General features: G+C 36.3%; 1 protein-coding gene across 3 annotated transcripts in view; it reads right to left on the minus strand.

The window, feature by feature from the left end:
* The window catches only part of si:ch73-335l21.1 (insulin receptor substrate 1-B), a 49,556-nt gene extending 35,458 nt beyond the window's left edge, over positions 1 to 14,098 (minus strand). For 2 of the 3 annotated variants that reach the window (XM_051900571.1, XM_051900570.1), the window contains exon 1: positions 13,322 to 14,098. In XM_051900571.1, coding sequence (XP_051756531.1) covers positions 13,322 to 13,670 — 349 coding nt within the window. In that variant the 5' untranslated portion in view covers positions 13,671 to 14,098. The remainder of the gene's footprint in view (positions 1 to 13,321) is intronic. The other variant, XM_051900572.1, reaches the window with a different exon arrangement.
* Positions 14,099 to 16,135: the final 2,037 nt, after the last annotated feature.

Raw genomic sequence — 16,135 nt, forward strand, 5'->3', positions numbered from 1 at the left:
AAACGCGGATTTTACCACACGGATTGTTATTTTTTTACTGTGGGACAACCCTCCCGAAACACGATTTGGCTAGTTTTGAGTAGCAATTGGGCGGGTTTTGTTGTAACAACCTGGCAACCCTGTCTGCGTCCTATTCTTCTGCAATCCACAATGGCAGCACAGCTAAAAGGTTTGTTTGAACTGCGCCCTCTACTGTACAGGCGTGAATTTGCATTTCCTTCAGCCCGAAGATTATTTTTTTCTTTTGTTATTAAAAACAAACAAGCAAACCCACCCTAGATGAGAAAAAGAAACGCAAAATGTTGTGCATTACTTTCCATAAAAAAAGTAACTAAGTAATGCAATCAGTTACTTTTTAGGGACTAATGCAATATTGTAATGCATTACTTTTAAAAGTAACTTTCCCCAACACTGCACATACTGCACTTTCAACCACTGACACAGATACACTCACAGAGAAACAGATACTGTTACCACCTATATTTATTGGCAGTGTAAGGTCTTTTCTTGCGCAGGCCGAATGGATAATGACACACTGATAATTGTTTAGCACACACAAGAAATTAGGTCACAAATAACAATGCGGTTAAGTCTGGCAAGGTTATTGCAGCTGTGGCAGTGTATGGCACAAAACAAACCAACAAAATGACCTTAAATTTAGCTTCAGGCCAAATCCATCACTTATTAGTAAAAGTCTTGATTTATTTGGAACCATAAACCACATTTGATCCAATGTTGTGGCTCCATCTGAGCTTAAGTCTGCCCTCATCATACTCACTCAGTATTTTGGAGGACAGCATAGCCGTGCTGGCGGTATGCGTGTTACCTTACACCAGCAGAGGGATGGGGTGGGGGGTGGGTTCGGGGGATTTGAGGGGAACAGGAACTGTTACATAAGCGCTGTTTTGAAGCGTAGATGCAGCACAAATCGCAGCTGTCTGTAAATAAATAAACACGTTTCCTTAAAGTTCAAATAATGAACAAAACTAGAATCAGCAAAACACTATATAAATGTTTTACAATGCAACGTAAGAATCTAAATGAAGTGGTTTTATTTAAGCAATATTAAATAAATAATATATATAATATATTATTTATGACTGCATCAACCTGAATACATTATGCTATGCAAATGAAAGTAATGTTGAGTTAGGAAGTGAGATAACTGGATGCACTACTGTTTTGTCTTGTAAACTTATTTTTAACAGCTAATGGTTTAACTAGTATGACAACCAGTAAAATGTACAATCACTTCAAGCGCAGAGCTGTTAAACTGAGATTTGTGTGCATGTGAGCACATAAGGGTTTTAAAATAAGGCCTAATTGCTGTTTTTAGGACCAAAGTTCAGTCCTGATCTTTCTTTGTCCTGGTACTTTGAAAGATAAGCAGAATGAGAGTACAGAAACAGCTGTGTGTATGAGAGAAGCTCGCAGCCAAGTGTCCCTGTCTGTCTCAAGTCTCCCCCTACTGCCTTTTTCCTCAGTAAACAGAAGTAGTACTCACACATAAACTCTAGAAAATTTCAAGGTGACGTCTAAGTTAAGGTATTAATTTAGGTTGCCATATAAAAACAGCTAACTTAAACAAGCTTCGGTGTAAGTTCAAGCAGCTGTTGTGGTTTCAAGTTACTTCAATATGTGTTCTTCTATGTACAGATGACTCTTACTTGCAAGCTGACACAAATCAAAAAATGTTTTAGTAACTAAGGTGTCAATGGTAAGTATGGTCTGTCAACTCTTGAGCACACTGTTCGTCCCAATATTACGCAACACTCACCAAAGGGAACACTAGTGACTTCACGTGAAACTGTTTAACATTTACAAGAGCACTAAATAGAGATAAAACATGCTGCAGGGACGACGTCAAAACCCGGAGGACTAATTCACCACTGGTTCCCTCAAGATTTTCCTATGGGGTTTTATAATGGGGTTTTTCCAAGTAATAATTAAAATAAAGCCTGTAGTAAACATAACTTGAGGATACTTTACCGTTTATCCAGTTACTTATTAGGAACATACGTTTTCAAAAATAAACATAACTGCTTCAAAAATTGCATTTTTGGTATGGGTGAGTGTAATTTACATTGTAAATAAACAAAACATCCAAGCATCAAGTTATGTTTACCACAGGCTTAATTTTACTCATTCATTGAAAAACCCCATTATAAAAACCCATAGGAAAATCTCAAGGGAACCAGGGGCGAATTAGTCCTCCGGGTTTTGACATCATCCCTGCACCACTCTATTCCAACCAGCAATTTTGTTTATTAGTATTTGGAAGTCATGTATTAACCAAAAACACAAAGTTAAATCATTCAGTTGCAAGGGCTTATGCGTATTTGCCCTCCCTCAAAGCAGAGCAGCAGATGCAACAATATCAAGTTCACATTGCTTAGCCATAATAGCTTTACAAGAGCATTTCAACTGCACAGATATTCACAAATTTAACACAAATTCCACTAAACAGACAATGCTATGCAGTTCTGTTGCAACAAATGCATATTTTCCACAAGTGACATCCAAATAGCAACTACACATAAAACATATAATGTAAATATTATTTTTAAGTATTTACACAACATGAATGTGTTATATTTTAAATAAGGAAATAATTCTAACAAGCCATCATTTGCAATAATGAGCTGCAAAGGAAGAGATTATTCTGCACCAAATGTCGTCCAATGGACTGAGTGATCTTGTTCCAATGAAAAGCCCACAACTTCACAAACAACCATCACATGGTAACCTTTGAAGTTCCCCTATTATGCTTTTTCAAATATTACCTTTCATGCAGTGTGTAATATAGCTGTTTGTGAATGTAAAATTTCTGCAAAGTTTTAAAGATCAAAGTGCACGATAAATAAAGTTATTGTCTCCTAAAAGAAAGAATCGATTCTGAACTGCTGAAACGAGTCGCCAGCAATTCCAATTGCCATTGTTCGCATCACTCTGTATAAAGTGCTGAGGAAGCCACCGGGGCTGAAATTCAGATATGGTAATTGCCATTTCGTTTCCGACACACTGTAATGCAGTAGACCAATCACAGCAGACTGGGTCGCCTGACCAACCAGAGCAGAGTAGGCTCTTGGAAAGGAGGGGTTTAGAGAGACTGAGTCTTCAAACAAACCGTTTTAGACTCTTTAAGAAATGAAGTGATGTGCAATGTATATTATGAGAAAATTAAAGAGTTTTTTGACCTTGGATGCATGTAAACCTATTGCAGAAGACCTCCAAAACAAAATTAGGCACCTTTAAAATCACATAATGGGGCACTCTGAAATAGTTTATCTAGTTTTTCCACAAGGAATAAACAAGTGTCCTCTACTCACAAACACTATATTTCTAAGTTCCTTTCACACATGTTTTCTGTTATCACTACAAACGCACAAAAACACACAAATGCTGGCACTGCCACGTTAACCCAGATGAACCCTTTGCTGGTCAGCATTATCATAAAGTTTCCAGATCTGCTTGTGGTTTTCAGTTTCAGTGCCATATGGAAGCATATTAGTGGTTCTCACTCTGCCAAACTACAGCTGGAGTGATGAAAGATGTAACAAGCGAGAGGAAGAGTGTGCTGTCCACACCAGCAGCTGATGCTGCCCAATGAGCATGCACGCGCGCACACACACACAGATTTCAATTACAAGCCAATTCCACTTCTGGCATATATCACTGTAAAATAATGTAGCAAAAGTGACATTACATAAGAGATCAAATAAAGTCACTTTTGTATAAGCAACTTAAAATAATAAACAGCGAGAACTTACAATGTCAAGTGTGGTGGTCAGGGTCCAACTAACAGGCTGCTTTGATCACTAATGATGCACTTGAATAATCTGTGTTTTTGGTGAAGCATGAGGAATTATGATGATTAGAAATGTTTGGATTTTTAGATTTAAGACATGTTTTAGCTCTATGTTGTGTTTCTGATTATATTTTTTTGTGCAGAAGTAAGCCACCATTAAGAGTAATTAGTGGTCTTTTTGGTGAAGTCTCTTCAACTTGTTTAGGTGTATAGAAGTAACTCTATATAACCTTTTCAGATTTCTTAACAAACTTACACAAACTAAGAACGTTCTATGTCACAATAGAGTTGTGCAGGTATAACATATTTTTGTAGGCCAAAACCCGGAAGCGAGTTCACGTTTTAGCACTTCTGGTTCCATCATCCTGAAGTCAATGTGTAAGAATCATACTCTTTTGATAGTCACAGACCTTTTTTTTTTTTTGCAATAATCCAAAAGCCAATGGAAAAATCCTACTGGGTTTTTGTCAAGGGAACCAGGGTGATGCTAACTTCTGGGTTGGCCTACAAAATATGTCATCCCTGCACTACTCTATTAATGTAATGTTAATAGAACTCATGTTTGACCAGCGTTAATTGTTGATGAATATTAAGTATACTGAAAAATGTTCTGAAGCTGGTTGCCTCAAGTTTTTGAGTTTTCTCAACTTAGATTTTATAGTTTATTTTTAACGAAAATGTTGTTATAAAACACATGGGTGTCACTTTGATTACAATTAGATGAAAGTCGAATTTCCCCTCATTAGAATTTCAAACAGAAAAAAAATAATGAGTTTTCAAAGAAGTTTTAAAATACTCGCTACCTGTCACAGATTTGACAAACAGTAGACTCAATTGGGCCGTTCAAACCGATTGCGATTCCATTTAATGCCGCTAGTGGCGCAGACTTCACATCAGTTTTATGCCAAGATATTTTCTAAAATGCTAACTGAGTTTGAAATAATCAAAAATATGATCTCCAAAATGAATACATCATGCGGGAACATCATCTAAAATTTGTAAGACAGCGTACCTGATTCAACAGTCAACCACAGGTGAGACATTTGACGAGCTTGTGTAACCGTCGGTCTAACATCGTCTCATATCCGTCAGGCGTGCATAAAATAACATCAACCAATTAGTATTTGTGTTTAATATGTGTATATTTTAAAAACTTTTATTAAATAACTTCCAAACAAGCGACATTATTTGGTAGGACTTCTTTAGTCCGCACACATGTGTTTCCCCCTATTAAAGCTCCAGGAAAACAAATAAAAGAGGAACTAATATTACTAACACAATGGGATAAGATGAATGTAATGATAAAATAATTGAATATACAATATATAAATATTACAATAACGATTAAAAAAAAAATTTTTTGTTAACTTATGATAAAGGCTTAGATAATAATTATCAGGATGTTTTCTTTTGATTCAGATGGGAAAAATCTGTAATTGATATCGGCCATAAAAATCTGGACCATATTTAAATATTTTATGTGATGTATTGGTCCATGGAGATCAGTTGTTCACATTTAGAACAACTGAACACAAAAACGATTATAAATATCCATAAAATCATTATATAACATATTTAATTTGATTGCTACTGTACATGGAGCAGCAACTACTATGATTGTTAAGTATAAGTCATTTGTCAGTGGTAATGTTAAAGGGTTTTGGGTTCTAATTCACCCTAATTTAACTCTATTTTAATAAACCAAAATTGCAGCTATGCATCAGTGGATGTTTCATTAGTTTTGTGATTTTACTACTGCAAGTTCCTGTCTGTGAGTGTGACTGATAAGTACTGCAAAGACCATTCAGGAAAACACTGATAATAATAAATTCCAGCAGTATTAAATACATTTCTGCTGCAAGATGTTTTATACAGTGGTGACGACAAAATCAGTCATAGAAAGAGGAGAGAAGGGAAAGGAGGGAAGATGACACCTACGATTAATGCCACTCTCCTCTTAACTGTGCAGTATGCTCATCATTTAGAGATAAACATCCTAAAAAACAATTTTTTCTCAACACAAGCCATAAAAATAATAAGCAGATTTCCACGAAAAACACTGCTTTGTTTTTTTAAGCCAGAAGTACAATCATTTCCCAGAAGTTTATCCAGGCTAAGTGGTGCTTCAGCGGCTGAGTGATTGCTGTCATGTCTTAATGCATTCTCAGTCTATAATGATATATTTAAGAAATATCTCTCTCTGGTCCTAAACAAGTAAATCCAACAACCTTTCTCTGACTTGCAGCCCTCAGAGATCAACAACGAAACAAAACAATAGATGTCCTTTTCTTGAAACCAGGAAACAAGAAAATTAAGTCAACAAATTGTGTGCATGTGTGTGTGAAGATCTGTAGAATGTGGGGAAAACCAGCCAAAATGGCTAAAATGTTAATCCCTGAGCTATTTGCATTTGATTCTCTATATTATTAGGTTTATGTATGATTGATTTGTGGTGTTTATCAGGAATCAGCGTGACTGACTGCCACTGCTGCATGTGGCCACCTTTACTACTCGGGGTTCTTAGCCTACGCAGTTTGGAAAAGTATGGAATTTGATTTAAGTAATCTTCAGGTCTGGATAAGTTTGGAAAAAAGAAAACGGAGTATGGAAAAAAGTTGTGTTTGTCATCACTGACTGAATGAATTCAAGGTGCACATTTTCATTACGCAAAACTGTTTGTCTTTACCATAAGTGAGTCTCATTTGAACTTCCCTCAGTCTGTACTTTACTGTTTGGAGATTGTGCAACATCAAACCACATTTACGGTATCAAACTGATGTGTCAGAGGTGAATATACAGTATGCAGTTTATGATGTGTTTTAGGATCCTTCTCATCATATAATCACTTTGAGAAAACCAATGGAAAAAAAAGAAGAAGAAAAAAACAGACACTGTACTATACCAAGTACAATGCTGAAAATAATGCTGTAAGAACCACTGATGTTAAATATGGTTTGAAAAATCTACAGAGAGGTTTGCAAATTTGAGTCTGGACAATTATGGGATTTTTAAATTTGTAGGAAGGAACCCTGACTACTGTGATTAACACAGGATTTTTAAAAAAAATATATATATTTACCATTTATATTTTTTGATATAATATATATATATATAAACATCCTTATCATTATTGAAAAAATAAATAAATGAAAAAAAAATTGTTCATATATTTGTTTATTCCTAGATAATTAAAATACACTCTAATTAAATATGTAATTCATTTTTCACAAACATATTCATAAATATTAAATATTCATTAATATTAACATAAATATGATTAAAAATATGTACGATATTTTAATATGTATTTTCTATCTCACTGTCAAGAATCTTTGGTCTCTATTGTGAGTCACCATTGATAACATAAATGTGTGTGCTTCTTCTAATTTCACAATGTATTAATTTAGCAGACTTTGTATCCAAAGTAACACTGAAAATTATTTTGTGTAGGATTTACCTTAAGGGTACGTTTACACGACAACGATATGGTTAAAACGGAGAAGTTTTCCGCATACAGACGACACCATTGTCAAAACGATCCCCATTTATACGAATCCGTGAAAATGACAAAAAAAACGCTGTATTCTGCTGGCAGGCCATTAGATGGCGATGAAACTATATACTAAACATGTAATGCGCATGTGCATGACGTCATCGTAGCGTGTTTGTTGTTTACACGGAGACCGTTTTCAAAAACGTGCATTACTTTGAAACCCGTTTTCAAAAGTTTGCGTTTTCAGGCCACCAAAACGCCATGGTCGTGTAAATAAACGGCCAAAACGCATAAAAAAAAAATTCCATTTTTAGTTGAAAACGGTGTCATGTAAACGGCCCCTAAAACTATTTTACTAAATTTCACAAATAATTACAAAGAAACTGCAACTAAACGCAAATTTATCAAGACTGAAATATTATTTTCCTAAGTAAAACATAATGAAGTAATCTTTACAACTTCAAAAATATAGTTTTTACAGTGAACCTAATAATAATACTGTCAGAACGAAGCTGTTGCTGGGCTAGTCCTGCTTTATATACTGTGCACTGAGGAGCCTAATGGATATTTTTGTCACAGGCTTACATTTCAGGATCTGGTCATGTTTAAGCAGCACTTAAGGACAGGCTAAGTTGTTATATGGGGTTCATGAGGGTCAAACAGTAGTAAGTTGCAGCTATATAGCAGACTCAAGCCCTCTGTGATCTGCTTCATTACATCAGATTTAGCTGTTAAAATAGAACAAGCTCTGCCGTTGGCTGTGTGTTTCTGTCCAAGATCTCACAGAGACAATAATTACCAGCACATTAAGGAGATGAGTGAGGCTTAGGGAAGTTTAACCTTTGAGCATCAGCCATGAGCCAGACTGGCATCACAGCCACATACTGTACAAATACACACAGACAAATAGACAAACACACAGTGTTTTCCTTGAGACAGCAGTGGTGATGTGATGTGGTGCTGTGTAAAGTAAAGAAAGATTTGTTTGATTTCACAAAGGTCATTTCTGTTGCCATTTAGTCAGAGCATGCATGACATGGCTTAATCTTTGTAATTGACTAAACAATGTATTTAAATGAATAAAATCCCTTATTTTGATTCATTGAACAGAAAGTAGCATTTGATCTCAAAGTACCAGACACCCGCTTGTATAGTAAAGTGGGTTTCACCTGCAAATATTGCTCATATGTGGTGCTAATGGTGAGAAAACAGTTCCTCCAACCTAATTTCTTTTCCCTGTTTGCAGCTGTACAAATACCGAACATGGAATATCTGTTCACAGCGGCGAGTCTGCTTGGTATTTGTTCAATTGAATTTGGCATTAGAAATCCACACGACACCAGGAATGCAGGTGAGTTTCCCAGGACCCTCTTTTTTCATTATATACACCATCGTTCAAAAGTTTGGGGTTGGTCAGATCATTTTGTTGTTGTTTTTGAAAGAAGTCTCTCATGCGCTCTAAATTAAATCTGTTCATCATATAAAGCGACCGCGTCTCTTAAGAAAATTTGGACTAAACCGCTCAATTCATATGGGTTACTTTTACAATTTCTTTATGAACATTATGAAGCGTCAGAATGGTAGTTGCGTAGACTGTCAATGGAGGGACAGAAAGCTCTCAGATTTCATTTACAATATCTTCATTTGTGTTTCAAAGATGAATGAAAGTCTTATGGGTTTGGAATGACATCAGGGTGAGTAAACGATGACAGATTTTTCATTTTTGGGTGAACTAACCATTTAATATTTTTGTGGAAACCGTGATTTTTTTTTTTTCAGGATTCTTTGATAAATAGAAAGTTAAAAAGAACAGCATAAATGTTTTTACTTCAATTTAATGCATCCTTGCTGAATAAAAATATTTGTTTCTTACTTACCGACCCAAAACTTTTGCACGCTAATGTATGTTTATTTGACCCATCTGATAAACATTCCTCTAAACATTTTCTTTATATGAAAAAACTGTATTTAACTTTGTTTGTGCACACATGCGGTTCAATATGTGTTTCAGCCACTGAACCAAATTGTTCAGCATTGTTCTTCACTATTTTCAAAACTTTCCACAGTTGATGCTTCTAATGACTGTGGTCTCTATGTTCAGTATGTGGTTAGTCGGGAATATACTGACAAAATAGACAGCTGCAAGTCCAAAACCTTAGTCAAAGGGAAAATATTCAACTGTTTGCATCACTTAACTCCCTACCCACAGTGCAATGGTTGTTCAGGATGCAAATACTTGTGCTTGTCAGTAAATACCCAAGGTTTTGATTACCAGATAAATCTCTGGTTTATGTAAACATCAAAGCATAGATCCTGTGGGTTTTTAAAAAGCTGAATAAAATGTAATTAGATTATTTAATACGTGACTAGTCAAGTTGTCAATATGTTGATAACTAACACTGATGCATGCAAGTGAATGAATAAATCAGTATGAAAGAAAACAAACGTTTAAAGGAATAGGTCAAACCCCAGACTCGATGAATAGCATATGAATGAATCAAAGCAGATGAAAGCAGCAACTGAAATTTCATCCCCAGCGTAATTTGAACAGCAGGGGGGGCAGATTACTGTTGGACAGATTCCCAATCATCATGCCTAGTAATGTCTGTAAAGAATATGGACAGGGAGTAAATGCATTAAGATGTGAAAAAGTGAGTATGGACAACGTTCCCACAGGTCAGTTCGCAGTTGTCATGCCCATCAACAGGTCAACCCCAGCGGAAAGCAAGTATGGAGGTAAGACAGATGTCAAAATGTTTAAACAGCCATTCAGTAGGCTGGTTTGTTTAGCTTGTTATCCAGTTAGTGGGTTTATGGACGACAACTGGAGGGTCATCTCTAGCCTGAGTGCCTGACCCTCACATCTTGTTACGGCGTCATCTCCTTTACTCACCTTTCCTCACTGCCTTAACACAAACACATTCTGTCACTCTGTCTTTATCCCATGTAAATTCAAAGAGGCTTTGCATTGCATTCAGAGTAAATATGTGAAATTCCACCCTTTGGTTGCAAAGAAAACCTTTTCAGAATCAGCATTTTTCTGTGTATATGTAATAGGAGACATTAAAGTACATATGGTATGGCATATGGTTGGTGCGTTCATTATGCACTCATTATGTAATGCAGTAACAGCACCTTGGACTCTTGCTATTGGTTTGCAAGGGTTGCGTCACATGTTGGGTTTGTTAGTGGTATCTCCTGGAGCCAAGGAACATGCGGGGCTGTGTAATTGCTGTTGGAGTCACGGTCACTGCCCTTTTTGTCTGTTTACTCTTTGCAAGTGTACCTGTTTTTACCAGTACAGTTTATTCTAAGAGGAATGACGGGTTATATAATAATATTCAGTTTTTTTGAAATACCAATTATGTAAAGAAATTATCCATGTGATTTAATTTGCAGCTTTTAGAAGGCATTAATAGAGATTATTTAGTTGGGTTATTCCACACAGGTGTCACGAAAGCAGAATAATACAGAAATGCTGATAATTTGTATAGGCTTAGCAGCCAAAAGGAATTATTGAAGAAAGCTTTGCAATAGTATCAAACTACAAGAAAGGAACCTGGTTGCATGACGTTGCTATTTGCTGGTTTGTCGTTAATTTATATGCGGTGGTCAAAGAAAGGCAATACATATAAGTATAGGTATAGTTTTCAATCGTTAAAATAGATTACAAGTTAGTCAGTGAGCTAAATTTGCAGCTTGGTAACTTGTCGCCTAGGGGTAACTATAGCAAAGGCTGCTCAAACGCTCTCTCTACAAATCTAAAAACGTAAGTAATATCATAATTTATAATTTATTACCGATTATGTATCACAAAAATATCACAATAATTGTTTGTTTTGTTTAAATCACCTTGACGTTTAGTTAATTTGGATTGCGCGAGAGGAACCTCCACCAATTTCTGACAAATACAAAAGCTGATTCAGTTCTCAGTCGATTGAAAATTACTGACTATTAGAAAAGTCATAGAATCATTCGTAGACTGTCTGAAATACAGACCGAAACATTTTCCTATTCTTAATATTATTTAACAGATATAAAGGGAAAGTGTAAAGACATAACATTGTGTTGACAGAAAGATTGGAGGAAAAGGTTACTGAGTACGCGGTGTATCTCAATTGTTTACGCAAGTTGAGCTCTAGTGAGAAGACATGATAACGTGCTCGGGTGGCGTGGATAAGGAGCAAGCTGAGCCTCAGTAACAGTCTTTCCCTTCTTCAACAGCAAAGGAGGCCCCTCTACCCAACTTAGAGGTGGGGGGGGGGGCAACTACTTTGCTGGAGAGGAAGAAAAACACTGTCGTTTCAACACCACTAGCAGCTGTACTACAATGCAATGAGAAAGTCTGTGGAGGATGTATGGCAAGCCATTTTAACATTTAAGGCCCCGATATACTCACAGCAAAGTTCTTTTTCATTCTTCACTTAGGGGTAAAATTAAGTTCGAAATACGTGACCAGCGATATACTGTTAGCGAACATTCAACACCGCCCACACTGCTAAAAGAAGCGTTTAGATATGTAAATATGTGCTGCGTGCTTTCCTCTCAATAACAAAATAAACAACACACAACAAAATTGAGAAAACAGCAAGCATTTTTTTTAATAAAGCATAAGAAAAGCATCTGATCATAGCAAAGTGGATATGTTTGCACGAGCTCTGAAATTCGGCACTCTAGTAAAGTCACGTCACGTTTATTTATAAAGCACTTTATACAATAGATTGCTTAAAATCAAGTTTTACCGTATTAAACATGAAAAACAGTGTTAGTGTCTCGTTTCATCACAAGTACAACTTAATTTTCTACTATAAAGCAGCTCTCCGGTGTGTTCATGTTTTCACTCGCGGACGCCTGACCTCGACATAGTGAACAGGAGAAATGAACCAGATAAGATTTCCACGGGAAAAAAGGCAGAGCCTCAGGGTACACCTACCAATTACGTAATCGCCATGGACCAATGGTAGTACAAGAGAGTTTACCAGCCGTAGCGAACTTTTCTGGAAAGTTGGCTTTGGCAAACTGTTTCAAACTCACAAAACGAACTTCAAACAAACTTTGTGTTGGCCTGATTTTGTTCGAAATTACATCACAGCAGTTCGTTATTCTATTTCGCTTCAAGTATATCGGGGCCTAGTATCTATTTTCATGCTACTAGTACTTATTTTTTTTAGATACTAGTGTCTATCCCATTAGGTACTACTTATTAATTTGCTACCAGTGCTTATTCTTTAGATAGTGTTTATTCTTTAGGTACTAGTACCTTTTTAAAGATACTAGTATTTATTTATTAGATACTAGTACCTATTCCAATAGTGTCTAATATTTAATTATATTTTACTTAAGAAAAATTAGAACTAGTACTTATTTTTAGTAACTAGTAACTTTTTAGACCAAAGATATCCTGAACTTGAAAGAAACTAGTACTTTTTAAATTTAAGTTTCTGCTTAGAATGCTAATAATACATAGAATATTAATGAACCAATAAGAGATTAGACAGGGAATGGAAAAAGTGAGATAGCACTAGAGGTATTCATTTAATTTTTTAAAATTCATATATGAATTATATGACATCTGTATTTTTATTTATTGTTTTTCCTCATTGTTTGGCAGTTCTCATGTTTCTTTGATGTTATTGTTCGTTCATTAGCATTGTTGTACGAGTGATTGACCAATGTCAGCAGGCAAATTTGCAGTATTAGAGACGCTTGAACGGTGCAGAAAACAGTGAATGTAAATTCCAAGTAGTTTCACCAATAATAAAACCATCTCTGGTTTCGCTTCTGTCTGATAGAAATAACAACTTGTAAACTTAAGAGACACACTGTCCTCAGTGTGTTGCATTTTATTAACATTGTGCTCTAATCTACGATTTCACACGTAGCTACTAAAGATTTATTTTATTACCCAAGCGAAATTGGATGAGCTGACATGCAAAATGCAATTAAACGAAGCTTGCCACGTTAACACCTAATTTCAACACTTTTTTGCAATCGCTTGATTTTGTATTTCCCAGACTTACTCTTGCATTGAAGTTCCACCATCGCCTGGTACCATTCCTCCTGGTCCGCCTCGTTCTCCGCCGCCACCACGAAACTCTCAGCCCGTGTGTAGAGCACTATCATGTATTTATTCTTCGAATCGGCCCGTTTGTTGATGTTGAAGCACGTCTCCAGCGCCAGAGCCCTTTTGGGCACGGGCGCTTTACCACGAAATTTCTTCTCACTCTCGTAGTATTCGAGTCGGGCCGGGCCGCGCTCTGAAGCCGTCCGTAACACGAAGTACCGCCGGTGCATGGATTTCTGCTTGCGGAGATACCCGCTTTTACGTACGTCCTCGGTGCTGTTCTGCAGATCGGTGTGGTTCTCCATGGCTCGCGGAGTCTGTTTCGCTCAACCACGGTGAATAAAAGTTCAGCCCTAAAAGTCGCAAACGACAACAAATGTAACCTCCGTCCACCTCCGTTCCTTCAGAAAAGTCATGTGCGCAAAGGGTGAGAGAGGTTCCAACAAGCAGTTTCTTTCCAAAAATAATGTCATCAAATGCTGCGCTTTTCTTGGCTGTATTCGAGCAGAACGGGTGAGCAGACGAGTCCACGACCGCGCACACGCGAGCACATGTGGTGCGGCGTGCGAGAAATAGCGCAACTACTACTATTTAGAAGAAGGTTTAGGAGTTGAATAATCTCATTACTGTAGCGTACAGTAGACAGCTCCCTGTCACCCCTCCTCTCCAGTGCAGCGTTCACTGCTACTGTGAAGCTCTGTCACTCATCAGTCTGCTGTAGTTACTGTGTGTGTGTGTGTGTGTGTGTGTGTGAGAGAGAGAGAGAGAGAGAGAGAGAGCGAGAGAGAGAGAGCGAGCGAGCGGAGGCTATAGCTGTGTAGAGCACGAGGTTGCGGACCAGAATCGGATTTCATTTGCCTCTGGACTGTCCTGAGTCAATACTGCCTTTAACAAATTTCACTTTTTTAAAAGGCCTGACCAGCTAACCCTTGTTGGCAAACATTTATTCGTTAAAAAAAAAAAAAAAAAAACTAGTATCCTTTTTGTTAGTAGTAGTATACTTATTTTTAGTTAAGTAATTCCATATAGTGAGTATCCTTTTCAGTTTCACTAACTATTGATCAGACTCTAAAACTTATTCCAGTAGTGATTAGTATGAATTTAAATAAATATATTAAGTATATACTAGCAGTTATCCCTTTTGTTTCTAGTCAATTTTCACATTAACTAAAACTACTGTTCCATTGTTACCTGTAACCAGACTTTTGCTATTGAATTCAATAGGGATTAGTAGTTAAAGGGTTAGTTCACCCAAAAATAAAAATAATGTCATTTATTACTCACCCTCATGTCGTTCCACACCCGTAAGACCTTCGTTCATCTTCGGAACACAAATTAAGATATTTTTGATGAAATCCGATGGCTCAGTGAGGCCTCCATTGCCAACAAGATAATTAACACTTTCAGATGCCCAGAAAGCTACTAAAGACATATTTAAAACAGTTCATGTGACTACAGTTGGTTCAACCTTAATGTTATGAAGCGACGAGAATACTTTTTGTGCGCCAAAAAAACAACAACTAAATAACGGCTTTATTTAACCATATCTAGTGATGGGCGATTTCAAAACACTGCTTCATGAAGCTTTATGAATCTTTTGTTTCGAATCAGTGGTTCGGAGCGTGAAAGTCACGTGATTTCAGTAAACGAGGCTTCATTACATCATAAGTGTTTCGAAATTTCAATGGTTCACCACTGGGGGGTGTGACTTTGGCAGTTTTATACATGCTCCAAACCACTGATTTGAAACAAAAGCTTTGAAGGTTCATGAAGCAGTATTTTGAAATCGCCCATCACTAGCTATATTGTTGAATAAAGTGGTTATTTTGTTTTTTTTGGCGCACAAAGTATTCTCGTCACTTCATAACATTAAGGTTGAACCACTGTAGTCACATGAAATGTTTTAAATATGTCTTTAGTGGCTTTCTGGGCATCTGAAAGTGTTAATTATCTTGCTGGCAATGGAGGCCTCACTGAGCCATCTGGTTTTATCAAAAATATCTTAATTTGTGTTCCGAAGATGAACGAAGGTCTTACGGGTGTGGAACGGCATGAGGGTGAGTAATTAATGACTGAATTTTCATTTTTGGGTGAACACACCCTTTAAGATTTAGTTTAAAATTAAAAAGCAAAATAATATGTAGGCTTACTAGAACCCAATGAATAAGTACTAATTTCATAAGTACTAATTTCCAATGAATAGTTGCATTTGAAAAAAACATACTAATCACTGTTGGATAATTTACTAGTATTTTTTAAGTTGCTGACATAAATATTTGATAGTTTAAAGGAATAAATGTTAAGTGTTACCATTGTCGTCATAAATATCTTGTTAATTTATGGCAGATAAATAGCAGTGACAATAGAGCAATTGTCCAAAAGACTGATTTCAAAAGCAGGCAGACCTTGCACTGTTGTATCATCCTTTAATACATTCAGAAGATGCCAAACATTTTTGGTTTTACTTTCCACCAGGAAAAAAAAAAAAAAAGGGTTTGTCCTATAAATAAGTCAGTAATGCAGGTGTCAATCATAATTTTAATTAAAAAAAAAAAAAAAAGAAAATAAATAAAATCTTAAAATTCTTTATTGAATACTGTGTCGTCATTGAATCATATTAAAATGGATTACCTGTGACATCTAGTGGACCAATTGGTCCATTGCAGTATTTCACAACGTGGACAAGAATTTTAGAATTTTAGGTTTAAAATTTACATGAATAAATGAAAAGGTGATACATATATTTTTAGAAGCTGAAATGGTTCATCAA

The sequence above is a fragment of the Ctenopharyngodon idella genome, chromosome 7 (genome assembly GCF_019924925.1).
Source record: "Ctenopharyngodon idella isolate HZGC_01 chromosome 7, HZGC01, whole genome shotgun sequence".
In the NCBI taxonomy this organism is placed as follows: Eukaryota; Metazoa; Chordata; class Actinopteri; order Cypriniformes; family Xenocyprididae; genus Ctenopharyngodon; species Ctenopharyngodon idella.